Source organism: Erithacus rubecula (assembly GCF_903797595.1).
Source record: "Erithacus rubecula genome assembly, chromosome: 9".
NCBI classification, from domain to species: domain Eukaryota; kingdom Metazoa; phylum Chordata; class Aves; order Passeriformes; family Muscicapidae; genus Erithacus; species Erithacus rubecula.
Genome location: NC_136660.1, coordinates 3,142,655 through 3,169,728, shown reverse-complemented (window position 1 = coordinate 3,169,728; position 27,074 = coordinate 3,142,655). Strand labels below are relative to the sequence as shown.

The window sequence follows — 27,074 nt, the reverse complement described above, 5'->3', positions numbered from 1 at the left end:
GCTGCTACAGTAGTTTATGTAGTTTGTGCTACAGGCAGTGACTGTTTGCCTGCTGTCACCGTGCCACCAGAGCTGTCTCCTCACAGCAGGTGACACCTGGCATAAGCCAGCAGACAGTGCTTTGATCTCCAGCAAACTGCCCTCGTGGGATGGCTTTTAGAGCAGTGCCTAGACATCAGATGCTCTTTTTAGCAGAAAAAAGGAACAGGCAGGTCTGTTAGTAACCTAGAGGAGCCATTTGAGTGAGGGGACAAAGAGAAAATGGGTGCAGGTTGGCCCTGAACCCGTTTCCATTTTTCTGTCACACAGCCCGGGTAAAAACTGGTTTTCCCACTATTCAGATGAATTTTAAAAATGTCAGAGTAGCTTGGCTTCTCCTCACAGGTGGCAGGATTAATGTTGAGGCTGTGCCAAAGTGACTGCTCTCTCAGAGAAGAGAGTTTTGCCTTTCCCAGGACAGGCCAAGCATCACCTGGCCAACATTGCCATACTAAAAGAGAGTTCTCACACCTCCTTTAAAGAACAGCTTGGAAAGGGGCTGGAGAGAGAAAATTCCAAACAATTCGTGGTTTTGCAGTGCTCCAAGATCCTGTGGGGGTTGGCATTGCATTGGTATTACGGGTTACATATTTATGAGTGAAAAACTGTGACAGAGACCAATCCAGCAGCACCAATGGGTTCATGTTCTGATGCAAAAGTCAAATCTGCAAGCAGTCAAGTGTGAAAAAATGAGGCTTTTTTCTCTTTCCACACATAAATGGAAAGGGGAATTATAACTACTTTCTGAATGGAACAAACCCCTGCTTCTTTTTTGGCCAAAACCCACTTTCAGCCAGGGGTGCCTGTGTGTGAAGGATGGCTCTTCTCCAGCTGGAGGGAAGGGTGTCATTCAAAATGCCTCAGAAGCAGCCTGAGACAACCCCCAGGAGGCCAAGGCCAAGAGCTGTCACTCTTTTTGTCTGGGAGCAATCCTCTAATATTCATGGGGTCCCTGAGAGGGTCCTGGAAGGTCCTAAAGCATCCCAGATGTCCTAGAAGGGCGGTACTGTGAGTGCCCCAGGGGTGTCAGAGGTCCTGAGAGGTCCAGGGGGGGTCTTGGGTGGTCCTGGAATCTTCAGGGGGATTCCCAGAGAGGGTTCTACAGGGTCCTTCCAGGAGCCAGCTCCGTGTGCACAGGCTGGGGACACGGGGGTGGCGGCGCTGGGCTGGGGACACGGGGGAAGGGACAGGAAGCTGAGGCATCGCTGCCCGCCGGCGCTGGCACCTTGTGGTGCGAGCTGGCGGCGAGAGCGGAGTTTCCTGCCACCACCACAGCCCGACAGCTGCTGGGGGGACCCTCCTGACACCCCAAGGGGGGACCGAGGGGATGGGCACAGGGGGAGTTTGTCTCCAGTCGGAGGAAAACCTGCTCCCCACGGGGGAAAGGACAAGCAGCTACTGCAAGTGAAACCCCCTCCACCTCAGCCCCCTGAAATGGTAAAAAGAAAAGATCTAAACGTTCGTCCTGACCTCTGAGAGATGAGAGTCAATAAATTGCCACTGAAAGAGGCGTCAAAATGTCGGGGTTCGATCCGTGAAATGCCAGGTGATTCTGTAAATTGGACACGTCGTTTTGCAGAGCTCACGGCCCGGTTTCCCCAGCGCTGTGCGTGGAGCAGTGGCACCGCCTCGGCGGGAAGCCCTGGGGCCTCACTTCTCCTACCCGCTAATTAGGAGCCGTTAATTCAGCTAATTAGGCGCTGTTTCATTGTCCTTGAGCTACCTTGGCCCTCTGCACAGGCCAGCACGGGCTCAGAGGATGCTGGTGCCGAAGGTGGGGGGAATATCCGAGGATTTCTCCCAGGCAGAAGCTGCCAGGACCGGCGGCTGTGGCTGGCCTTGGGCTCCCGGGGAACACGAGAGGGACACGGGGAGACATGGGGGACACGGCGGGGAGCACAGGGGACGTGGGCAGGGACCCTGCGGACCTTCAGTCTCAAGTTCCCCCCCTCCAGCTGAATCTCAGATCACCCCGGCACCAAAACACCGCTTAAAACGTCACATTTCTCCCTCCCTCTTCCGAGTGTTCGTTCCAAAAGTGCAATCCCCCGAGTTATTTTTAGGTTTTATTCGGTTTTTAGTTCGATTTCTCCTTTACATCTCCCGCTTTGGGGAGAATTTCACCGGTTGCGACTCTGCCCATCCCCGCAGGAGCTGCTGGATCCGCGGGAGTTGGGATTTTCCCTGCATTAATGATGCCGGTTTTGGGGTGCAATGGAGGCTCAGATCTCGGCAGATTCTCTCTTGCAGATCCACTGCAGCCTCGTGTCGCATCTCTGAGAGATGATCCCAGTCCCCTTGAGCGTTCCACAGGCTCCAGGTCCTTGCTTCCTGAGGTCCAGCTGGAACCTGCGGGTGGCAGGAAGGAGCCCGTGTCACCCCCGGGGTCCCTCGGGGACAATGGGGTGCCCCCTCCACGCCCAGTGCTCCCCAGGTCACTCACTGCTTCTGGTCGAGGTCGGAGCCGTTCTCCCACCTCCAGCCCGTCCCAGCCACAGGCACCGAGAGGCCGATCCAGAAGTGCCGTGTGGGCTTCTGCAGGCTGTCATTTAGGAATTCCTGGCCCGGAAAGGAGAAGGGATGGCGCTGGTTTGGTTACCCCAAAACTGGCTCTGTCCTCATCCCGGAACTGAGCCCCACCCGCGTCCCCGCATTCTGCCACAGGCACCAAGCGGGGGGCTTGGACACCACGTGGGGAGCTGAACCCATGAATTTGGGAACCCCCTCACCTTCCATGGGTGCCTCCAGCCCCCCTCAGGTCCACCCCACACCCTCAGCGCCATCATTCCCTTCACCAGCTCATCCTGGTTCCACGGCACCAGCAGCGTGGAGCCCCGATTCCTGCAGTCCTCCTGGCTCTTGCTCCAAGGGTTCATCCTGTCGGAAATCCAGTAGCACTTGTTCCCGACCAGCCTCCAGTCCACGGCGCACAGCCGGCATCCCTCTCTCTCTGCGAGCACACGGACGGACCCCAACGCGCTCAGGCACCGCTGCGGGACCGGAGGGAATCTCCGGTCCCCCTTTATTGGGGGGAGGCTTGGAGGATCCCCCCGGGGGCTGCGTTACCTCGGGGCGGGCACAGGATCCTCCGCAGCTCCCTGACGATGCCATCCCAGCCCGAACAGGCCATTCCCAGCGAGGCGTTCCCGTAGTTTGCTGTCCCCTTGGGCTGCCACCGCTGTGCCACCCACCAGGAGACTGGGAGAGGGGGATGCCAAGCCCGGTCAGGGAAATCAGGGATGGGATGGGAAGGGGTGCCCGGAGCCCTTTGCCACCCCCAAACTCACTGCAGAGCACGAGGGAAAGCGCCAGAACGGCCGTCAGGGCCTCGAGGAGGCGACGAGGACAGCGGGGACATGCTGCGGGGGCCCTTTGGGATCCTTGAAAGCCAAATCCTGCTGCTGGGGAAGGGATGTGGCAAAAAAAAAAAAGAGCGGGTTCAGGAGCACCCATGGCCTCCCCGAACCCCCAGAGCACAAGGCAGGAAGTCTCTCTCTCTGAGACCCCCCTGCACAGGAGCACGAGGAGTTGAGTGAGCCCCAAAACCCCTTCTGCTCCATCTTTTGGGGTCCCGGCTCGGGGGGATGGGACAGCAAACAACCGCAGTATCAAGAAACCCCCCCCCCCCCCCCAGACCCGCCTTCCTCCAGTTTTGCCTCGGTTTCCCTACCCTGGGCGGCTCTTGGCGACTCCTGGGTGGCTTCAGCCCGCAGCCGCCCCCCTCCAGTTCCTCTCCCACAAGGAACGGGGGGGCTCAGCGGACACGACCCCCTGGTACCTGCACCCTGCCGCGGCGGGCACCTCCCGGGACACCCCCGCTTGCTCCATCGGTCTAACACCAGGTAGCCGTCCTCGTCCTCCATATGACGGCAGAGCCGGGGGTGCACAGGCTGGGGACACGGGGGTGGTGGCACTGGGCTGGGGACACGGGGGAGGGGACAGGAAGCCGAAGCATCGCTGCCCGAGGGCGCTGGCCCGGTGTGGTGCGAGCTGGCTGCAGGAGCAGAGTTTCCTGCCACCACCACAGCCCGACAGCTGCTGGGGGTGACCCTCCTGACACCCGGGGAGGGGACCGAGGGGCTGGGGACAGGGGGAGTTTGTTTCCAGACGAAGGAAAGCCGGCACACGGGGCTGCTCCCCACTGGGGAAAAGACAATGAGCTACCGCGAGAGAAAAAACCCTCCTTACGCCCGGCAGGGAGAGGAGGAGGAGAAAGTGGTGCAAAGCAAAGGGCAGAGAAAGAGGGACAAGGCTGGAGCGGTGGAAAGTGGTGGCAATGGAAGTGGGGCAGGCGGGCATTTTGCCTTGCAGCTCTGTGGGAGGAAAAGTGTCAAATGCATCCAGGGTACAAGGGGAGAAACAGCAGGTGCTGGATATCGCCGCCCATTGGGGTTCATTGTGTGCCTGAGCTGCCAAGGCCGGCAGGCTCCGAGCAGCGCCGGACGCCGCCAGCGCTGCGCTGTGTCTTGCCCTGGCCCTGCCCTGGCTCAGCCCGCCTGGCCAGAGCCCCTTGTCACTGACAGAGCTGCACCGAGGCACAGCTGGGGAGCTGCTGCAGCTGCATCAGGAGAAGAAAACAAACAGAATCAAAAGCTGCACTGCCGGGTCTCCTCTGCCCGCTGTCACTAATGGAGCTGGGCCGAGCCACCGTGGGAGCAGCAGTGCTGGTTAAAAAGAGTCCCGGGAAAGGCTGGGAAATGTGAAGGGAATAAAATTCAGAGAATGGCATAAAATAGTCTAAAACTAATGCACCAGCAGCGGCTGCTGCCAAAGTGTCCCTACCAAGTTACAAACAAGAAAGATCACAGAAGCACAAACACAGATTTCCCAGCTCCCTCCGAGGGAGAGCAGTATCAGCACAGGAACAGAAAATGCTGCTATAACATCCTTTCCCACTGGTCCCCGTGCTCAGCTTTAGGCAGTGTTCTTCAGTGGTTTTATCCATGGAAATATTGCAGAGAGACACCAAACATTTACTGGTATACTAAAAAGAAGCTGCAAAACCATGAAGGATGAGGTTTGCAATAGGGACAGAAGCAAATTCCCACATCATATGATAGTTAAATATGGCTACTGTGAGTATGCAGCGTGGAGGACAGATGGATTAAACTAGAATATATTCAAAAATTGTAACTATTTGGCCCTATAACTGTAGGTGAGGTTAATAACTCTCACCAATTCAAAAAAGGGAAATCTGCTCTGAACCAATTTAGATGATCATCCCTGCAGCCATTGGCTATCAGTGCTCCTTTTCCCTACCAAACCACAAAGACTTTACTGGAAATCTCTCCTTTTCTGCTTCCTAGCTGTGCCAGTGCTGCAGTGGCCTGGGTGATTTCTCTGAAGGAACTGAGCTTTCCCTTGGCAGCAGCTTTGCTCTTCACTCCCCAGCCTCGTAGCCTTGTGCATTCCCATCTGGGAGCGTTGGCCTGCTGAAGGAGAGGCTCTATTGCCAGCAGAGATCCACAGCTGACAGGAGTAACACAGCATGGGATGTTCTCCTGCCTGCACTAATCCCTTTGCTGCTCAGCTGCAGCTGGAGCCCAGAGCCCTGGCAGTGGTTAAGGACACACTTTGCCATGGCATGGCCCAGCCAGGCTGATTGCTGGGCTGGCAGCACAGCGGGCACACATTCCTGCACCTGCCCCTTCTTCCCATCCCGTGTCCAGAAGCTGTTCCCGTGTCTCCTGGGAGAATCCACACCCAGCTGTGTGTGGGATTTGGAGGGGCTCTCTTGGGGGAATGTGGGGGTGCTCTGTGGGATTGGGGTGGGGGGGCTTCAGCTGTGTGTGGGTGTCTCTGGGATTCCCGTTTTTTCCCTCTCATATTTCCTATTCTTTTTCCGCTCAAGTTTTGCACCCTTTTCTCCTCACCTTCCCAGTGCTTTCCTGCTTCTTAAATGACATCTTTTAACCATTATGTCATCTCCATTTTTTCACTCTTCCCCACCGTTTTTTGCTGCCTTTTTTTCCCCCATTTTTTGTCCCATTTTCTCCTGCTTTTTTCACCCATTTTTCCCTCTGCCCTTTTTTGCTGCCTTTCCCCCTTTTGTTGTCTATTTTTTTCTCCTACCCTTTTTTGCGCCCTTTTGTTGCCACCGTTTTTTTCCCCACCTGGTTTTTATTTTGTTATTGTTTTTGTTTTGGGTTTGTTTGGTTGGTTTTTTTTCTTTTTCCCTGTTTTTTCCCCCCAGACCATTCTTTGCCCCTCAAGGTAAATCCCTCTAATGATGGAATTAGTAGTGGTTTCTATCAACTTAAACCCTCAATAATAAGGCACAACAGAGATTCCCTGTCAATTTAAAGTTAAAGATGACAAAAATGGACACATTTCAAACTGATAAAATTTCATCATACAGGGTGTTCCCTGTTCTATTCAAACAAGAAAATCAGGAATTACAACCAATTGAAATCCCTGGACAAATTGGCAAGGCAGGTTTCTTTCCATTGATACGCTTAATATTGCAGGTGAATGGGGATTGCCCAGTTTAAACACAGAAAATTAACCTGTTACCTTCAGAATATACTTCAGCAAAAATCTGTTGAAAGGGAAGCACACTGCACTTGCTTTCCCTAATTAATTCCATCAGGCTTCCTTCACTATAAACGCTCTCAAAAGTAAAAGCAGAGATGCCTCGTGTGTTACTTCAAAGCAGATGACTTGGTTTGAAAGTCAGGTGTCTGCTAAGAAAAGCAGGAACCTCTCTTGAAATGGAAAATGTAAGCTCCCTCCCTCCAAATTATTATAATTTTGAAATGAAGGGGAGTCTCAGGCAAAGAAATTGGAATAGGAATGGGAGTTCTTTACTAAGAAAAATTAAAACAGAAATACACAAGGTGCCCGGTGCCAGCAAAACCATTCTGTCCCCTTGTCCCCTCACCTAGGGCAGGCAACAGAACACATCAGAAAGGCTTGAGGTGTTCGGGGAGTTTGTGGGTTTAAATCTTCAAAAGATTTCAGCACTTGTTAGTTGCTATAAAGTTGTTTATTGTAAAGGCACAGAAGTCTAAAAAGGTAAAGACTCCCAAGTGTTCAAGTCTGTACTAAAAGCTTTCAGCACAAAGTCCCAAATAGAAGTAAAGCCCCCATTAGAAGAAGAAGCAGTCAGGTCCTTTGCAAAAGACAAACAGAGAGACAAAAAGACGGATCATTCTTCACACTCAGGTGCCTGATGCCAAAAGTAGGATTCCTCCTCAGCACGTGCCAGCTGTTCTTCCTCTTCCAAGGACAGTCCAAAAGTCTCACCTTCAGGCCACTTGGGGATGATTTCCAACAGCCCAGGGAAATTTGGATTTCCCATTCCAGCTTATTGTGCAATGAGGGCGATTCACTCACTCCAGCTAGCATGGCTGGCAGGATGGGTTGCTGAGACTTTTCCTTTGAACAGCCAGCCCAGCGCTGGCAGTGGGGATGAACAGGCACTGAGGTGACCCTGAGAGCAAGTGCAAGGCACAGGGTGCAGCTGAGAAAGGACAGCCCTGTGCCGGGCTGAGAGGGGAAGCTGGGACTGCCCAGTGTGGAGAAGCTCCTTTCTCCAGCCCCTGTTACAGGGGAGCTCGGGCCTTGCTGCAGAGATACGGCTGCGGATTCGAGCAGCCCTCACTCCTGAATTTCTCCTCAGCCAGGCACACAGACTCGGAATTGCCCAGGACAGGAACCCTGCAGGGAGGAGCAGAGGCAGCGCTGGTTCGCAGGGGAACACGTTGTGCCCCTGTCCCCCCATGCCCTGCCCGGCTCCCCGGCACTCACCCGGAGCTGAAGCTGCTGCCGTCCCCCCACTGCAGGTGCTCGCCCCATCTGCGCAGCCCCACCCAGTAATCGCCGTTCCCGCGGAGGCGGAAGAGCAAATCCTGCCAAGGAGAGAGCAGTGGCAGCTGCCCCGGCCCCTCGGGGGGACACGGCCCCGGGGCTCCTTCCCTGCAAGGCCCCGGCACAGGGCTGCAGCCCCAGCCCCACCAGCACCCAGCCCGGCCCACCAGCACCCCCAGGCTCCCCTCAGCCACCCCACAGCGCCCGCAGCCCCTCACTCACCATTGCCTCATCCTTGACAATGACCAGGGAGGCCCCGAGCACCGAGCACCGCTCCTCAGCCTCATCCCAGGTGCCTTTATCCCTTGAGAAGTAGTAGCAGTCTCCATTGTATCCAACCCAACCAGAGTCACAGCCCAGAATCAACGGCGGAGTCTCAGGTGGAACTGGAACGTGTGGTGCTGCAGGGGGAAGAGGAGAAGGTGTGAGGATTGCCCTGTGCAGGGAGCAGGGACCCCGCTCTGCCCCGAGGGGCTGGGCCCAGCCTGCTGCCCCTCCCTTACCTGACTGCACAGCCAAGGCCACCGCCAACGCCAGCAGCAGCAACAGGAGCAGGATCAGCACCAAGATGTGCACGGGATGGCAGCTGAACCACTGGCCTGGAGCAGGAAAGAGCTGCTGGCTGCCAGAAGCACAGCCGGCCCTCGAAGCTGCTCCCCCAATGGGCGGGGAGCACAGGAGGGAGCTCTCAGCCTGTCTGCTCCTCCCTCAGCTGCAGCCAGAGAGCCAAGAGGCTGCACACAGGCAGGGACACAGCTGTGGGGACAGCCAGGGACACCGGGCTGGGGACAGGCTGCAGCAGGAGAGCTGCACAGCCTTGGGGGCAGCTGCGGCTGCCGCTTGCAGCCACTGCTGGGGCCGAGCGCAGCACGAGGCCTCTTCCACACATCGGGAAACAGCCACACACCTGCCAGCCCTGTCCTTGCCAGCTGACACTGGCCCTCCCTAGAGGCCACAGGCGTGCCCTGCACTCACCCGGCAATCTTCTGAGGATGCTTTTGTGCCCAAGGCCGGTTGCTGATGTGCCCTGGGGATCCAGGGGCTCTGTCACTCTGCCATCGCTGTTGCAGATTCCATTCTCCACATCTTCACTTACTGCACACTCACACGTGGTGTCGCTGAGATTGCAGCCTGTGGCTTCTTGTGCCCCTTGCAATTGTGTTAGCCCGACTGCTGGTTCCTTCTGGAGATGCAGGAGCTCCTTCTCAGGCCCATGAACGGAGCAGAATTCTCTCTGCTCCAGCTCACAGCCGGCATACCTCTCCTTGGAACAAACAGCCTCTTGCTCCCGACACATCAGGAGTGCTGAAAAAAGTATTTCGGAGATCGGAACAGCTGTAGGCCCACGGGGATTACCGATTGAAAGGGACACGATGCCAGGTCACGGCTGGTCCCGCCCTGCGGGACACGGAGGATCAGGAAAGGAACCGGGATGAGCCATCGCTGCTGCGGCACCGGCTCGTCGCCAGCGATCCGCGGCAAGGAGGAGACCGCGGGCAGCCGCTCCCTCCGCCAGCTCAGGCCAGGGGCACACGGGGGAAGCCGGCGCAAGGAACTCGCCAGAACCGCCCCGTTCCCCTGAGCGCGGCCCCTCCGGCCGCAGCGAGCCCGGGCTGGGGCACAACCGAGCGGGGTCGTACCTGTGCTGGAGCCGCTCCCAGCCCCGGTGCCGCCTGCCTGGACCTGCCCGAAAGCACCGGGAGAGAGGAACGCTCCGGCTGAGCACGGACAGAGACTGCGATCACTGCTGCTACAGCGAACAATGTGCTGAGGGCCGATCGGCTTCTGGTAGTGTTGACCAAGCAGCGAGGCGAATGGAGACGGGGTGATCTCCTGTCCCTAAAGGAATGAATGCGTTTGGTCCTGTGCAAATATAAAAATTATGACACACCGCAGAAGCAGGTGAGCGACGTCATCCCACCAGGCATTTTTTTGCCAGGTAGGTGCTGGCATGATATAGCGCCAACACTGGCAGTGCAGCACTCGGGGGTGTTCGTTATCTGTCGGTCTTTGAGCCTTGAGATCAGTAAAATGGAGCTCTTTCACTCAATTCGAACCCATAGAACAGCACCATAAAGGCATTCTTCTTCCATTTAAACACGATATGAATGGGAAACCGTGATTTCCCACCTAGTGAGACGCCAAAAATCATTAAAAATGTGTGTTTTCCTTCAATTGAGACCATTCAAATAGTAGGTGAAGGGGAGTCCTCCCAGTTCAAACACAATTACCGAAAAGTAGTTTTCCTCCTTCATTTTAAATCCATTAATCCCTTTTGTTCTTTCTTTCTTTTTTGGCGGCTGCGTCACTGGTGAGTGATTGGTGTCACTTCTCTCTCCTCTCTGGTCACACCCGGGGCTGCTGCCGCTGCCGAGTGCTGGGAGTTTCCTCCCAGTCCCCTCGCAGTGTCCCTCTGCCTGGCAAGCACCGGCAGCGATGGGGAGAGCACTGCCAAGGAACTGCGAGCGCTGCACCTTCCCCGTGCTCCTCATCCCCTCCCAGCTCCTTCTTGTTCACTCCCGCTGCTCCCACTCGCCCTCCCAGTTCCCTCACAGCATTCCCTGTGCTCCCAGTTCCCTCCCAGTGTTCCCAGTATCTCTTCCAGCTCTCCCACCGACGGCAAAACCCTGCGGGGCTCTGTGGGAAATAGGAAAGTTATAGAACTCTCAGAAAGGTGAGTGAAAGCAAATTTCAGGATGGGGAAATGCAAGAATGCTGAAGATGCAAGGACAGGAAACAACAGGGCTGTGAGCTGTGTAGACACAGGCCTCAGGAAAATATGTTAAGCAAGACAGTAGAAATATGTAAGCTTAATAATGAAGATTTATCCATTGTTTTAAGCTGTTAGAGGCAAGCATTGTTCAAAGCAATATGTACGTGTGGCTTCATCATTTGGCTGAGCAAACACTTGTCAGCTTTTAATATCATGCTATTGGCTACAGAGTTTATGTTATTTACAGGTAAATATAACGTAAGAGAAAATATGTCCCAAAAAACCCAACAGTGCTGGTGCCCTGTTGGTGCCCTGTTTGGTTTTATGAAACAACTGTTGGAATCCTCAGATAGTTAAAAGGGACACCTGTGGAATGATCCTTTTGGATTATAAATGGATATTATTCTCATCTCCTCCTGGCTGCTGCACACCCTGGGATGGAGCTGAGGAAGGAGCCTTGTGGAGAATCAAGGTGAGCTCTGGGGAAAAGAAACCAGGGGACAAGATTTGTCTGTTGAGAAATGAGACGTTTATCTCCGTTTATCATAGTTATTACTTCGGACCCTATAATTAATGTTCAGGATGAGGAACATCGTTTTAAGTTCGTCAATACAAACTATCTGAGCACAGACCTTAACTCTGTCTTCACATTCTCTTTTTGGGATGTTGTCCACTGGAAACTTTATAATCCATTCACTTTTGGAGGGGATCAGAGCAGGTTAAAATTATTGCTGCTTGTCCAATGATCATGAGCATTTTTCAACAGCTGACCCCATCTGTGCTTTTCCTGTGTAGCCCAAAACGAATCCCCAAAACCCTCTGCATCCCAGAATGATTGCCTAATTCAAATTGAGCACTTCGCTTCTTTTCTCCCTCAGCGCAGAGTCTCTCCTGCCTTACTTCATCAGAATGTTTCAGCCTATCCTTCGTCTCCAGCATACTCCGTGCCGGTTCTTCCTCCCCTCAGCCCTCTGTCTGTACCCCAGGTGGGCAGTTCGGGACCCCCTGGGGGCCCCTCTGTTCTCCCCGTGTCAGCTCTGGCCTCCCCCGCCTCTCAAATCCTTCCTCAGGCTGTTCCAAACTCCTTTGTTCCCCGTGTCTCAGAACGCTTTCGCCGGCTCTGTCCCCGCTCCTCGGCCCTGGCCGGTCCCCTCGAGCCCTCCGAGTGTGATTCCCGAGGAGCTGCATTGTCACACATCCCTCCGTGTGTGATTCCCGAGGAGCTGCATTGTCACTCATCCCTCCGTGTGTGATTCCCGAGGAGCTGCATTGTCACTCATCCCTCCGTGTGTGATTCCCGAGGAACTGCATTGTCACACATCCCTCCGTGTGTGATTCCCGAGGAACTGCATTGTCACTCATCCCTCCGTGTGTGATTCCCGAGGAGCTGCATTGTCACTCATCCCTCCGTGTGTGATTCCCGAGGAACTGCATTGTCACACATCCCTCCGTGTGTGATTCCCGAGGAACTGCATTGTCACACATCCCTCCGTGTGTGATTCCCGAGGAACTGCATTGTCACACATCCCTCCGTGTGTGATTCCCGAGGAACTGCATTGTCACACATCCCCCCGTGTGTGATTCCCGAGGAACTGCATTGTCACACATCCCTCCGTGTGTGATTCCCGAGGAACTGCATTGTCACACATCCCCCCGTGTGTGATTCCCGAGGAACTGCATTGTCACACATCCCTCCGCGCCCTTTTTGGTCTCTTGTCACCGCAGCATGCGAGCGGCTGGCGAGCGAGAGTTTCCATTCGCCCCTCGGGGCCATTCCTAGTCCCGCGCCACCGATGCCAGCCCCGCTGCCGCTGCAGTGTCCCTCCGCTGTCCCCTCGGATCCCAGCGCAGCTGCAGCCCCTTTCTCAGCCGCATCCATTGCTTGGCTCCCGCGGCGAGCGGCATTCCCGGTGCCAGAGCTCTCTGTCGCCCTTGGCACAGCGCCTGCCGCAGCCTGCGCCGTCCCACGGGAACTGCGCTCGTTCTGCAGCGATCGGTGCCCGGCCCGGCCCCGGCAGAGCCTTTCCCGGCGGGCTCGCCCCGGCCGCGGCTGCCCCGGCCCTAGCCCAGCTCCCATCCCCGGCAATCACTCACCGAGCGCGGCCGTTGCAGTGCCGAGGTGGGCTCGGAGCGGCTTTTGTCCCTTTTGAGCATTCCGAGTGCGGGACAGGAGGCGAGGCGGGGCAGGGCAATCCAAATTACTAAACAACTCCGACAAGCACAAAGTACGTGAAAATTCACGCTGCGGAAGCTCTAGAAGTTTTACTCCGACAAACCAAAGTCAATGAAAGTTCACGCTGCGGAAGCTTTAAAAGTTTTACTCCGACAAGTACAAAGTCATGAAACTTCACCCTGCAGGGAAGTTGTTTCTGGGAGTTCTCGACAAGCGCGCATCCGGCGGTGCTCAGAGTCTGCCGGCCTTTAACCCTTAGGATCAGTAAAATCGAGTACTTTCCCTCAATTCAAACTCAGAGAACATTGCCATAAAGGCATTCTCCTTCTGTTAAAACATGAAATTAATAGAAAACTCTGGTTTCCCGCCTAATGAGACACCAGAAATCATGAAAAAGGTGTGTTTCCCTTCAATTGAGACCCTTCAAATTGTAGGTGATGGGGTGTCCTCCCCAGTTCAAACACAATTACTGAAGTTTTCCTCCTTCATTTTAAATCCCTTTTCTTGGTGTGTTTTTTTTTTCTGGGGGGGGGGGGGGGGGGGTTGTTTTTTTTTTTTTTTTTTTTTTTGGTTTTTTTGTTTTTTTTTGGTTTTTTGGGGGTTTTATTTGAGGGCAGATGATGGGAGAGGGCTCACTGGTGAGTGACTGGGAGCACTTCTTTCTCCTTACAGGTCATGTCTGAGGTGGGCAGTGCAGATTCAATAATTAATGCTTCTGTGAACTCTTTTCACTCTAAACTGCACACAATCACTGAGGAACAAAACCCTCAACGAGTGTGGGTTGCTCTTGCTGGCACAAGAAGAGAAGGAGAAATCTGACAGGAATATTCCTCATCATTCTGCCCAGGCTTTGTCAAACACTCCAGCCCCTGCACTTTGAGAAATAACAAGTGGCTTATAAGAAGTGACTTTTATGTCAGTGAGCATGTTATTATGGATCAATATGACACTGGAAAACAGTCTTCATCCCCTACTGCTCTTTGCATCACCCAAAGAGTTTGGATGCTGCTGCCCAGCGAGCTCCTAGTTGTGTCTTCCTTGTCAATCTTATCAGCCCCTTGTTCAATTGTAAAAAGCCAATAAAATGCAGCCAGTATTAGCCCAGTGCCTCAGGACTTGAAGGTCTCTTGTAAAGAAAGGGAAAAAAGATAGTCTCTCCAAACCAGAGTTAAAAAGTTAGTTATATACATATATTTTTGAAAGGAAAAGAGTGCTCTAGTCTACTTCTCGTCTTTCACTAGTAGCACCTCTAAGAATACTTTTTAAAAAACCCCAAACCCAATGAATTTAAGCTGAACTAGAAGCAATCTGGCTGCAGGATTATTATACTTCACTGCCTGAGTTCCAGTAAGAGAATTCATCCCTTCCACAGTTATCAGCCAGATCCCAAAGTACTGAGCATCAGCTTTTAGCTTTTTTTTTTTTTTTTTTTTCAATTGAACTGTAAGAAGAGCTGCTGCAGAGGGCCATGCTCCAGGCACATCCATGGGACTTAATCTGTACAACTGTCTAAACTCACCTCCTGTCTTTTCCTCCAGTTGCTGGCTTTCGCTCATATTTTCCCTGGGGTTTTTTGGGAGTTTTCTCTCAGAGGGGGAGAACACCACGAGATTAGAAGCAGGTAAAGCTGGGGGATGTTGGTGGCACTCACTGGTTGTTGGCTCTGGGAGGAGGAAGGCTGCTGGAAAACCTCATCCTGCCATCCCAATACCGGGGGCTGCCTCTTCTGCTGTTGGACCCCACACTCCTGCTAGGATGCTCTCCTGCTTCAGCCTGCCATCTCCAACCATCCTGTTGGAGCATCAACACTGCTCCAAGGATTCATCAGCAGTCTTTCCTCTTCCCATCTGGGACACATGCAGGATCACTGCATCTGCTCCTGCCCACCAGGAACCTGCCAGAGCTCACTGCCAACAGCAACTGCACCAGAGGGGAAAAGTGCCCAGGTCAAACAGGAGATTGCTCATGCAGTGGCCCTTGGCCCAGTCAGGATGGGACCAGAGATGAAGAATGTGCTCTACTCTGCACCTGGGAACCATGGTCTGTCCTGGAGCCTTTGGCAGAAAGTGCCTGGTGAGACTCAAGGCCAACCTCTGGGATTCTGGAGGAGAAGTGACAATAGGTATGAAGCAAATTACACTCTCACGGAGAAGGAAATCTTGGCTGCCTATGAGGGAGTTCAAGCTGCCTCAGAGGTGATTGGCACAGAAGCACAACTTCTCCTGGCACCCCGACTGCCAGTGCTGGGGTGGATGTTCAAAGGAAAGGTTCCCTCTACTCACCATGCCACCGACGCCACATGGAGCAAGTGGATTGCCCTCATCACGCAGCGCGCCCGTATTGGCAACCCAAATCGCCCTGGGATTTTAGAGATAATTACAAACTGGCCAGAAGGTGAAGATTTTGGTCTCGCTGATGAAGAGGAGCAGAAGCAAGTGACCCGGGCTGAAGAAGCTCCACCGTACAACCAGCTGCCAGCAGATGAAACACGCTACGCCCTTTTCACCGACGGTTCCTGCCGCATTGTGGGGATGAACCGGAAGTGGAAAGCTGCCGTATGGAGCCCCACACGACAGGTTGCACAAGCTACCGAAGGAGAAGGTGGATCGAGTCAACTTGCTGAACTCAAAGCTGTTCAGCTGGCCTTGGACATTGCTGAGAGAGAGAAATGGCCAAAGCTCTACCTTTACACTGATTCGTGGATGGTAGCCAATGCTCTGTGGGGTTGGCTGGAAAGGTGGAAAAAGGCTGACTGGCAACGTAGAGGAAAACCAATCTGGGCTGCTGATGAGTGGAAAGACATTGCCACTTGGGTAGAGAAGTTACCCATGAAAGTCCGTCATGTAGATGACAATGGCATCCTGGCCTGGATCAGGAATAGTGTGGACAGCAGGAACAGGGAGGTCACTCTTCCCCTGTACTCAGCATTGGTGGGACCACACCTTGAGTGCTGTGTCCAGTTGTGGCTCCTCAGTTTAGGAAGGACGTTGAGACACTTGAGTGTGTCCAGAGGAGACAACAAGGCTGGTGAGGGGCTTGGAACACAAACCCTGTGAGGAATGGCTGAGGGAGCTGGGCTTGTTGAGCCTGGAGAAAAGGAGACTCAGGGATGACCTTATCACTCTCTACAACTCCCTGAAAGGTGGTTGTAGTCAGGTGGGTTTGGTCTCTTTCACCAGGCAGCAGCTGAGAATGGGACGACGCAGTCTCAAGCTGTGCCAGGGGAGATACAGATTGGATATTAGGAAAAAGTTTTCCACTGAAAGAGTGATAAAGTACTGGAATGGTCTGCCCAGGGAGGTGGTGGAGTCACCATCCCTGGATGTGTCTAAAAAAAGACTGGATATGGCACTTGGTGCCATGGTCTACTTGAGGTGTTAGGGCATGGGTTGGACTTGATGATATTGAAGGTCTCTTCTAGCCTAGTCATTCTGTGAATTTGGTGAATGTCCCCAAGAGTCAGGCTAATGAAGAAAACAGGCACAACAAGCAGGTAGATCAGGCTGCACAGATAGAGGTCTCAAAGATAGACTTAGATTGGGAACACAAGGGAGAACTGTTCCTGGCTCGATGGGCCCACGATGCCTCAGGCCATCAGGGCAGAGACGCCACCTATAAGTGGGCAGGAGACCGAGGGCTGGATCTAACCATGGACAGCATCTCTCAGGTTATTCATGACTGTAACACGTGCGCTGACATCAAACAGGCCAAGCGGGTGAAGCCCCTCTGGTGTGGGGGGCGATGGTCCAAATATAAGTATGGAGAGGCCTGGCAGATTGACTATATCACACTGCCTCAGACCTGCCAGGGCAAGCGCTACGTGCTGACCATGTTAGAAGCCACCACCGGATGGTTGGAGACCTACCCGGTGCCCCACGCCACTGCTCGGAGCACCATCCTGGACCTGGAAAAACAAGTCCTCTGGAGGCATGGTACCCCTGAAAGAACTGAGTCAGACAACGGGACTCATTTCAAGAACAACCTTACAACACCTGGGCTAGGGAGTACGTGGGTGTAACATATTCCTTACTGCTGCAGGCAAGGCAGAGTGGTGCAATGGTCTGCTTAAAACCACGTTAAAAGCACTGGGTGGGGGGACTTTCAAGAACTGGGAGATCAATCTACCAAAGGCCACATGGTTAGTGAATACCCATGGTTCCAGTAATTGAGCGGTCCCTGCCCAATCTGAGCCCTTGGGAGCATCAGATGGAGATCAGGTTCCAGTGGTACATCTGAGAGGCATGCTAGGAAAAACTGTTTGGGTGAACTCTGCCTCCAGCAAAGCAAAAAAAAAAAAAAAAAAAAAAAAAAAGCTAGTTAGCTAGTTATTTTTTACTACATTCATTGGGTCAAACATCACACAAACAAACTTACACACTTTGCAAGATTTGCAACATTTCTACTTGATTCTGGACCCCTCAGTTTAGATAGGACATTGAGTGCATTGCTAAGGTCACTCCTTTGGATGGAGTGGAATGTTGAAAAAACAGTCTTTTAAATCAATGATGACAAGGGACCAATCTCTTGGAATCATTGACACAGAGGGAAGTCCAGGTTGCAGGGATCCCATCTCCTCAATCACTTAATTGATCTTCCTCAGGTTGTGAACAATCTCCAGGAGTCAGAAGTTCAGGAGTCTGGTGAATTCCAAGGACTGTTGGTAGGCGTGCTGTGAGTTTTTTGGAATTGCTCTTCTACTAGTTTTTTTTAAATGTTTAATTTTTTTTCTGATATAGGCCATTGGTCAATCCAGACAGGGGTATCTGTTTTCCATGTCAGCTTCAGAGTGGTGGGCATTGATGAAGTCCCCATCAAAGGCCCACTTCTAATTTGGTTCCCCATGGGAGAGAACACTCTCCTCCATACTGTGATGGGTCTCTGCACCACAGAGGGATAAATGGCAGCTGTGTTCCTTCAGGACCTGTAATGGTAATCATGGATTCACTTTGCAAACACACAGTGACCTCAACAACTCCACAGGTGACATCAACTTCCAATCACTGGACCAAGAGCTATGAGAGGTCACAGTGACATCTACACCTGTGTCTGGCATACCTATGATGCAAATTAGTTTTACCACCATAAGTCAGACTGCAAGTCAGTTCTTCTTGTTAACTGCCAACAGATGCCACCCAAATAACATCAGACATTGTGATAGATTTCCCAAACACAGTTTGCTTAGTGAAAGGTGGAGTCCTCAGGTAATTATCCTGGTTGGTTGCAGTCACTGATAAATTAAAGGAAATAGCAATTGTTCGTTTTGGTTGAATTAAAAGAGGGACACTTTATCCAAGAGCTAAAATTAGTAGCTCTTCATTACAATTTGCTGAGACAACAGCTGAAAGAACTGAAAGCCCAAAAATTTTCTTATTGTCCTTGTCTATAATTAAAAAATCTTGTCTCTGTTGTGAACTGCTGGTAACTCCTGTAGCACTACACTAATGAAAAGAGTCCTTCAAAAGGTAAATTAATTTGAAGGTTTACAGTTTGTAACATGCCCCTGGGGGAAATGAAGTGGGATTTCTCAAGGTATGAGTGGAGAAAGCACAACTGGCATTTCGTTTGGGTCCCACCCTGGTGTTTGAAATTTCTAGAAATTGAGGTGCCACAATTTGTTTCAATGTCAGATTGAGAATGACACCGATTTGTGCAACATTTTCCTTTTCTGCATAGGGGGCAAATACCAGGTGGCTTGGCCTTCCTTGTGGCCTCAGGGCAATCTTTTGTAAGATGGCCAGACTGCCCACAATGAAAACAAGCCCCTTTGGACTTCTGTTGTAAAATGGCTATAGTTTTATCACAGCTGTCATGTGTGTATTGAGGACCTTTCTGAGTTCATCTCCCATAGCATTAGCTTGGACCTTAGGAACAGACTGTGGAGTGTTAAGTTCATTGTGAGCAGAAAGCATCTGTGGAACTGTTGGATGTTCAAGTTAAAATCACTTTTTTACATTTTTCATTTGCATTAGTAAAAGCAAGGCTGTTAATGCTATAGGGGTGAGCTACCTCATCTGGGCACTGCCTTTCAACAGCATCTAAAAATGCACTCTAAGCTTCAGTGTGGCCTTGCATTGCTGTGGAAAAGCACAGCTACCAGCTGGCTCTACAGCACGTAAAGCCTTTCTCACAGCGCTCTTGGCATCTCCTGAGGCAGCTCTGGGCAGCACAGCCTGATCCTGGCGCTTGTCATACGGTGAATCCCCAGCCAGCTGAGCAACTGGGAGCTGAGCATTGGCACTGCCAGCACAACTTTCTCTGAGCCTGCAGAGACACCTTTCCACTGCAAGTCCCACAGGAGATACTGAGGATTGGTTAAAGTCAGGGAAGCCACATTGCAAAAAACTGAAGGAGTGAGATCACAGGAATTACAAATACTTTTTATCATGTTCTCAAAATAAGTAGAAGCCAGGCCATTCTCCTCTATAGCTTGTCTGAGTTCTTTGATTCCATGATGAGACAGGGCCTCCTATTGTGGATTGAGATAATTTCTACCATATCTCACAGGCATAGCAAGAAATTGCCCCTTGGAGGAATCAAAACCTTTATCTGGCTCAAGATTCTGTCTTTCTGACCAATTCCTCACCTAATTCCTGAGCAATTAGGTAAATGTAATGGAATATTGTCACTTCGGCTATTTGAATAAATTTTGGCAGCATTTCCATTTGCTGTCACTCCCGGATCTACTGTTTGAGTTATGATCCCAAGCTGTGTCCCAAGTCTGGCATTCCTTGGCACACTGGTGGTTCTGCTGTTCCTCCCCTCTCTCAGAAGAGCAGCAGCAGCACGAGCAGGAGCAGGGAAGGAGGCAGAGGGTGCCCCTGGAGCCAGAGGGAAGATAAGCTGTGGTGGATGCCAAGGTGCTGCCAGCAGGAGCTGGAGCCTGCCAAGGACAGCAGCCAGGAGGAGATGAGAACAGTATCCATTTATAATCCAAAAGGATTATTCCACAGGTGTCCCTTTTAACTATCTGGGGATTCCAATAGCTGTTTCATAAAATGAAGCAGGGCAGCACACTATGAGGTTTTTGGGATATTTTTTCTCTTACCTTATATTTACCTGTATCTATGTGCACAAATGACAGGAATGCTTGAGCATCACAATCATCAGCCTCATTTGACAGAACCAAGGGAGATGCACAGCAGACAAAGTTCTCTTTGTGACAAAGTCTTTTAACAACTTTCTAGCCAATACTATAATATTAAAAGCTGACAAATGTATGCTCAGGTCAATTAATAAAGCCACACATAAATCTTGCTTTGAACAGTGTTTGCCTGTAATAGCTTCAAACAATGGATAAATCTTCATTATTAAGCTTACATATTTCTACTGTCTTGCTTAACATATTTTCCTGAGAATATTTTCTCTACACAGCTCACAGCCCTGTTGTTTCTTGTCCTTGCATCTTCAGCATTCTTGCATTTCCCCATCCTGAAATTTGCTTTCACTCACCTTTCTGAGAGTTCTATAACTTCCCTATTTCCCACAGTGTCCCGCAGGGTTTTGCCGTCGGTGGGAGCGCTGGAAGAGATACTGGGAACACTGGGAGGGAACTGGGAGCACAGGGAATGCTGTGAGGGAACTGGGAGGGCGAGTGGGAGCAGCGGGAGTGAACAAGAAGGAGCTGGGAGGGGATGAGGAGCACGGGGAAGGTGCAGCGCTCGCAGTTCCTTGGCAGTGCTCTCCCCATCGCTGCCGGTGCTTGCCAGGCAGAGGGACACTGCGAGGGGACTGGGAGGAAACTCCCAGCACTCGGCAGCGGCAGCAGCCCCGGGTGTGACCCCTGAGGAGGGAGAAGTGACACCAATCACTGTCCAGTGACGCCGCCGCAGCCGCCGCAAAAAAAAAAAAAAAAAAAAAAAAAAAAAAAAAAAAAAAAAAAAAAAAAAGGGAGGGGTGGTTACGAGAAGAAAAGGGACTTAAAACGAAGGAAAAAAGCTTTTTTTCTGTGATTGTGATTGAACTGGGGAGGACTCTCCTTCACCTACGATTTGAAGAGCCTCTATTGAAGGAAAACACATATTTTTCATTATTTTTGGCGTCTCACTAGGCGAGAAATCACGTTTCTCCATTCATATCGTGTTTAAATGGAAGGAGAATGACTTTATAGTGCTGTTCTATGGGTTTGAATTGAGCGTGTTAAAGGCAGGCAGGCCCTGAGCACCTTCCACGAGGTTGGTGTGTTTTCTCTTGGTGTCTTTTACATCACATTCCCCGCGGCTTACTCAGCCCGCCTGGCCAAACGCCCAGAAGTAGATGAGTCCTGAGCCGGCGTCAGCAGGAGCTTTGTGTGTTTGTTTATTGGTTGATTCTCTCCCCGCCCCGCCGCGCCGGTCCCTCCCTCTCCCCAGTTAGCCAAAAAGTTCATTGAATGCTTTGCTTCTGCTCTCCGGCGCTTGGCGGCACCTTGCAGCATCCCCCATCCTCCGCTATTTTTCCCGGCGGGACTGGAGCGCTTTTCTCTCCCGGCGGCCTAGTCCAGGCAGGCGGCACCGGAGCTGGGAGCGGCTCCAGCACAGGTACGACCCCGCTCGGTTGTGCCCCAGCCCGGGCTCGCTGCGGCCGGAGGGGCCGCGCTCAGGGGAACGGGGCGGTTCTGGCGAGTTCCTTGCGCCGGCTTCCCCCGTGTGCCCCTGGCCTGAGCTGGCGGAGGGAGCGGCTGCCCGCGGTCTCCTCCTTGCCGCGGATCGCTGGGGAGTGTTTGCGTGAGTTTGATGAGTCGGGGGTCTCTCTGAATTTTTCTGACAGAAATCAGTGCAGGGATTGAATTAAAACTTTTGGATAGTTTGAAGTTAAGCTGCTTACACGAGTAGCAGTGCGAGTTTTAGTCAAGGTTAAAAAATAAATACTAGTTTTCTCCGTGCGGCCTGGTTTGAAAGACAGGTATTTGCCAAAAAAGGCAGGAGCCCCTCCCTGAGACGGAGAATTCAAATCCGCTTTCCTCCAATTTATTACAATTTTGAAATTAAGGGGCTTTCAAGTAAAGATACGGGGTTAGGTGGTTATGTTACCCGTAGCTTGTCACATTCCGTTTGGGCACACCGCCATGAATGAATAGCTCCCCTGGCGGGTCCCGAAGGGAGGCGGTGCAAATAGCCCGTGTCACTGCCGGAATGCTGGATGACGGCGGCTTTGTCCCGGGTGGGAAGGGTAGAGGAGAGACTGCACGGATCTCGGTGCAGTGCCGGTCCCGGTGCTCCAGCAGGATGCGTGGAGGTGTTAGATAGTCCGAGCAGGGGGTTGCGGCGTCCCGCAGCCGAGGAATGCAGCTCCCGGCGTTGCTGCAGCACAGCGAGGTTTTCCAGCCACCGTTCTCCCAGACAAGCGGAAGGACACTGTCCCTTTACCCGCCCGGCCCTGCGAGTGCTCTTAAAGGGACCGGGAGTCTTCCCCTCTCCTGTCTATAGCCTTTTTAACATGTCAGTGGGAAAATATTTCAGACGGGGAGGACAGGGGAAAAGAAAAGAAAAAACCAGCCCCCAACACTGTGGAAGCTCCAGGAACAGAGTTTTAATACAATAATAAAGTTAGTGCCTAAAGCATCAAAAAGTTAATCCCATAAAAGTTAACCCCACGAGCTGGTGCCGTAGCAGCAATGGCTCATCCCGGTTCTCTTCCTCATCCTCGGTGTCCCGCAGGGCCAGGACCAACCGTGACCTGTCATCGTGTCCCTTTCAAAGAGCCATCCCCGTGGGTGTGCAGCTGTAACCAAGACCAATCTCCAAAAGGCTTTTTTGACACTCCTGATGAGTCCAGAGCAAGGGGCTGATTGTTCCGAGCAGAGAGATTCTGTCTTTGAGCTGGAGCAGATTGAATCAGACTCCATCCAGGGGCCTGTGAAGGAGCACCAGCCTCTCCAGAAGGAACCAGCAGCCAGGCTGACACCCTTACCAGGGGCGCAAGAAGCCACTCGTCAGAAGCAGGGGGACGACACTTGTGAGTGTGCAGTGAATGCAGATGTGGAGAATGGAATCCGCAGCAGGGATGGCAGCGTGACAGAGCCCCTGTGTCCCCAGGACACATCAGCAACCGGCCATGGGCACAGAAGCATCCTCAGAAGATTGCTGGGTGAGTGCAGGGCCACACCTGTGGCCTCTAGGGAGGGCCAGTGTCAGCTGGTAAGGACAGGGCTGGCAGGTGTGTGGCTGTTTCCCGATGTGTGGAAGAGGCCTCGTGCTGCGCTCGGCCCCAGCAGTGGCTGCAAGCGGCAGCCGCAGCTGCCCCCAAGGCTGTGCAGCTCTCCTGCTGCAGCCTGTCCCCAGCCCGGTGTCCCTGGCTGTCCCCACAGCTGTGTCCCTGCCTGTGTGCAGCCTCTTGGCTCTCTGGCTGCAGCTGAGGGAGGAGCAGACAGGCTGAGAGCTCCCTCCTGTGCTCCCCGCCCATTGGGGGAGCAGCTTCGAGGGCCGGCTGTGCTTCTGGCAGCCAGCAGCTCTTTCCTGCTCCAGGCCAGTGGTTCAGCCGCCATCCCGTGCTCGTCTCGGTGCTGATCCTGCTCCTGTTGCTGCTGCTGGCGTTGGCGGTGGCCTTGGCTGTGCAGTCAGGTAAGGGAGGGGCAGCAGGCTGGGCCCAGCCCCTCGGGGCAGAGCGGGGTCCCTGCTCCCTGCACAGGCAATCCTCACACCTTCTCCTCTTCCCCCTGCAGCACCACAGGTTCCACTTCCACCTGGGACTCCGCCGTTGATTCTGGGCTGTGACTCTGGCTGGTTTGGATACAATGGAATGTGCTACAATTTCTCAAGGGATAAAGGCACCTGGGATGAGGCTCAGGAGCGGTGCTCCGAGCTCGGGGCCTCCCTGGCCATTGTCAAGGATGAGGCAATGGTGAGTGAGGGGCTGCGGGCGCTGTGGGGTGGCTGAGGGGAGCCTGGGGGTGCTGGTGGGCCGGGCTGGGTGCTGGTGGGGCTGGGGCTGCAGCCCTGTGCCGGGGCCTTGCAGGGAAGGAGCCCCGGGGCCGTGTCCCCCCGAGGGGCCGGGGCAGCTGCCACTGCTCTCTCCTTGGCAGGATTTGCTCTTCCGCCTCCGCGGGAACGGCGATTACTGGGTGGGGCTGCGCAGATGGGGCGAGCACCTGCAGTGGGGGGACGGCAGCAGCTACAATTCTTCGTGAGTACTGGGGAGCCGGGCAGGGCATGGGGGGACAGGGGCACAACGTGTTCCCCTGCGAACCAGCGCTGCCTCTGCTCCTCCCTGCAGGGTTCCTGTCCTGGGCAATTCCGAGTGTGTGTACCTGGCTGAGGAGAAATTCAGGAGTGTGATGTGCTCGAATCCGCAGCCGTATCTCTGCAGCAAGGCCCGAGCTCCCCTGTAACAGGGGCTGGAGAAAGGAGCTTCTCCACACTGGGCAGTCCCAGCTTCCCCTCTCAGCCCGGCACAGGGCTGTCCTTTCTCAGCTGCACCCTGTGCCTTGCACTTGCTCTCAGGGTCACCTCAGTGCCTGTTCATCCCCACTGCCAGCGCTGGGCTGGCTGTTCAAAGGAAAAGTCTCTGCAACCCATCCTGCCAGCCATGCTGGCTGGAGGGAAGGGATTGCCCTCACTGCACAACAAACTCAAATGTGAAATCCAAATTGCGCTCGGCAATCATCCCCAAGTGGCCTGAAGGTGAAACTTTTGATCTGTCCTTGGAAGAGGAAGAAGAACAGCTGGCACGTGCTGAGGAGGAATCCTACTTTTGGCAGCGGGCACCTGACTGTGCAGAATGGTGTCTTTGTCTCTTTGTCTGTGTCTTTGTTGCAAAGTATCTGACTGTCCTGCTGTGGGAGCAATCCCAGGCTGGAGCAGGACAAGGGTTTGGCTCCCCAGGAAGAAGCAGTGATGTGACGTGACTGTAACCCCCGTCCCTCTGTACCACTGTGTGGGGAGGAGGGAGGGAGGGAATTGGGCATAAAGTGAATCCCTGGAAGGAAAGAACAGTGTGGGGAAGATGCATTTTTAGGCTTTGACGTACTTCTCATTCCCTTGCTCTGATTTGCTTGATAATAAATTCAATTAATTTTCCCAGTCTGGGGCATTTATTCCCATGATGGGTGAGAGATTTCTCACCTTTATCGAGTCCCTCGAGCCTTTCCTGATGTGTTCTGTTCCCCACCCAGGGTGAGCAGGAGAGGGACAGAGCGGTTTTGCTGGCACCGGGCACCTGGCCAGGCCCAGCCCAGCCCAATCATCCCTGCAATAATTCACTCCTATCCCACCATTACCCGCTGCCACGGCGGCTCTGGATTCACGGGCAGGTGCCTGGAGTGAGAGGAGGCAGCTGGTGCCAGGGGGTGAAATGTCTTTGCTGCGAGCTGGCAGGGAGAGGAGGAGGAGAAAGTGGAGCAGAGTAAAGGGGAGAGAAAGAGGGACAAGGCTGGAGCGGTGGGAAGGGGCGGGGATGGGCACGGGGCAGGCGGGCATTTTGCTTTGCAGCTCTGAGGGAGGAAAAGTGTCAAATGCATCCAGGGTACGAGGGGAGAAACAGCAGGTGCTGGATATCGCCGCCAATTGGGGTTCATTGTGTGCCTGAGCTGCCAAGGCCGGCAGGCTCCGAGCAGCGCCGGACGCCGCCAGCGCTGCGCTGTGTCTTGCCCTGGCCCTGCCCTGGCTCAGCCCGCCTGGCCAGAGCCCCCAGAAACTCCCCCGGGGCTGCCGATCGTTAGGAACTTCTGCGCTGTGGGGCGCTTTTCTTAGTGGTTCTTTTAGGAAAGGAGGGACCTCCCTCCACCGCCAAACTCCGCCTCGCTGCTTGGTCAAAAACACTAAAATCCGCTGCGTCCCTCACAGTGTTCGTTTGCAGCGGCGCTGTCCGCCGTCTCGGTCAGGGCAGGGCCTGTCCTGGTGCTTTTGTGCCGGACAGGCGGTCCCGGAGCTCGGAGCGGCAGAAGGATCCTCAGAAGATTGCCGGGTGAGTGCAGGGCCACGCCTGTGGCCTCGAGGGAGGGCCAGTGTCAGCTGGCAAGGACAGGGCTGGCAGGTGTGTGGCTGTTTCCCGATGTGTGGAAGAGGCCTCGTGCTGCGCTCGGCCCCAGCAGTGGCTGCAAGCGGCAGCCGCAGCTGCCCCCAAGGCTGTGCAGCTCTCCTGCTGCAGCCTGTCCCCAGCCCGGTGTCCCTGGCTGTCCCCACAGCTGTGTCCCTGCCTGTGTGCAGCCTCTTGGCTCTCTGGCTGCAGCTGAGGGAGGAGCAGACAGGCTGAGGGCTCCCTCCTGTGCTCCCCGCCCATTGGGTTGGGATGCGAGGGCCAGACTTGGTTTTTCCTAAGCTACAGTTTCACTCTTCTCTCCTTCTTGTACAAAAGGCACAGGAGGCACTGGAGTTTTTCTTACTTAGAGTAGAATCTTTCGCTTTCCATGTCTTCCTCATGTCCACCCTACTCACAGTTTTCTCCCCTCTCTTCCTACCATTAGAAATTGTTTCTGAATTGCCTCACTCCCTGCCTGGGATCTTTCCAGCAGTGCTTGTGGTTTGGAGATAAATCTAATCACAGCACTTATTGTGTGTGGTTTGCCTCAGTCTGAAAACGGAGGGAGAATTTTTTTGATTCATGGCTGTGACTTTCATTTAATAAGGAGAAATGGAAGGATCTGCGAAGTACCTGGAACTGTTGCATATGGCAGAAGATCACTTCCAGCAGTCTGTTGATGTGCCAGAAAGGTAAGAGCTACTTGAAATTCATGAAGATCATATACTCTGCCTACAAATCCTTTAACTGACCTTTAAAATCCTGGTTACAAAAAGCCTGAACCCTTTTTTCCATCATACATTTAACGTGGCTGCTGTGGCCAGGACATACAAATATTAATTCCTCTAGAACACTCCATTAGGAGAAGTTCTTGCTAGAATAACTCTTTATCTTGGTTTTGTGAAATGCTGAGCTCTTCCAAGTGGGTTAAGAGGTGACTGAAAACCATTGTTTGCTTAGTTGACTGTAGGAAGTGTAAAATGTTTCATGGAAAAGCAGTGAATAATAAAGACAGAGTAATCTGTCTACTTTGGTCAAGGAGCTGGCTGGAAGATCAAATAAAAAAATAAATTAGTACAAAATTATCTGAGGATTTGCCAGCTCATAATATCTTGACTGGTAGTTTTTTGACTTTCCAGTCTGTGCTGTTTGGAATCTGACAATCTTAATATTTACCAAGGTCAAATAAATATAGAGAAAAAGTGCCATGACAAATGGGCTTTGGAGCCATCAGCTGGGAATTGCAGGGACTGACTGTGTCCTGTTTTGGCCAATACTCTCTCTAGTACTCTGGTACTTCCCCCAGATTCATTTCCCTTTTTGATGTGCTTGCACGGAAGGAAAAATGAAGAATTTGAGTGAAAATCTGAATGCAGATCCTGTGATCCCATTGAATCAATTTCAGTA

At 53.0% G+C, this 27,074-nt stretch overlaps 3 protein-coding genes across 5 annotated transcripts; 1 reads left to right on the top strand and 2 right to left on the bottom strand.

Moving 5' to 3' along the window:
• Window positions 1-1,484: 1,484 nt before the first annotated feature.
• Window positions 1,485-5,716, bottom strand: LOC306805420 (killer cell lectin-like receptor subfamily B member 1). Of its 2 annotated transcripts, none has more exons than XM_079313157.1 (6): window positions 3,818-5,716; window positions 3,327-3,440; window positions 3,106-3,237; window positions 2,835-2,989; window positions 2,483-2,598; window positions 1,485-2,388 (listed from the first exon to the last, which is right to left on the bottom strand). In XM_079313157.1, the coding sequence occupies exons 1-6, from the start codon at window positions 3,900-3,902 to the stop codon at window positions 2,262-2,264; spliced, it is 729 nt and encodes a 242-aa protein (XP_079169283.1). In that variant the 5' UTR covers window positions 3,903-5,716; the 3' UTR covers window positions 1,485-2,261. The 2 variants fall into 2 exon arrangements, with proteins under 2 accessions (XP_079169283.1, XP_079169284.1); XM_079313158.1 differs by having other exon boundaries at window positions 3,327-3,437.
• Window positions 5,717-7,256: 1,540 nt separating this feature from the next.
• LOC306805037 (uncharacterized protein) lies at window positions 7,257-9,145 on the bottom strand (the record flags this gene model as incomplete). The annotated part of the gene is made up of 5 exons (XM_079312333.1): window positions 7,257-7,698; window positions 7,789-7,889; window positions 8,071-8,249; window positions 8,352-8,447; window positions 8,824-9,145. The coding sequence occupies 5 exons, from the start codon at window positions 9,143-9,145 to the stop codon at window positions 7,584-7,586; spliced, it is 813 nt and encodes a 270-aa protein (XP_079168459.1). The 3' UTR covers window positions 7,257-7,583.
• Window positions 9,146-21,202: 12,057 nt separating this feature from the next.
• On the top strand, window positions 21,203-24,722 carry LOC306804941 (uncharacterized protein). 2 transcript variants are annotated; one of them, XM_079312165.1, is made up of 6 exons: window positions 21,203-21,440; window positions 22,370-22,799; window positions 23,177-23,272; window positions 23,374-23,552; window positions 23,734-23,834; window positions 23,925-24,722. In XM_079312165.1, exons 2-6 carry the CDS (start codon window positions 22,478-22,480, stop codon window positions 24,037-24,039), a joined length of 813 nt encoding a protein of 270 aa, XP_079168291.1. In that variant the 5' UTR covers window positions 21,203-21,440; window positions 22,370-22,477; the 3' UTR covers window positions 24,040-24,722. The 2 variants fall into 2 exon arrangements, with proteins under 2 accessions (XP_079168291.1, XP_079168290.1); XM_079312164.1 differs by lacking the exon at window positions 21,203-21,440 and having other exon boundaries at window positions 22,220-22,799.
• Window positions 24,723-27,074: the final 2,352 nt, after the last annotated feature.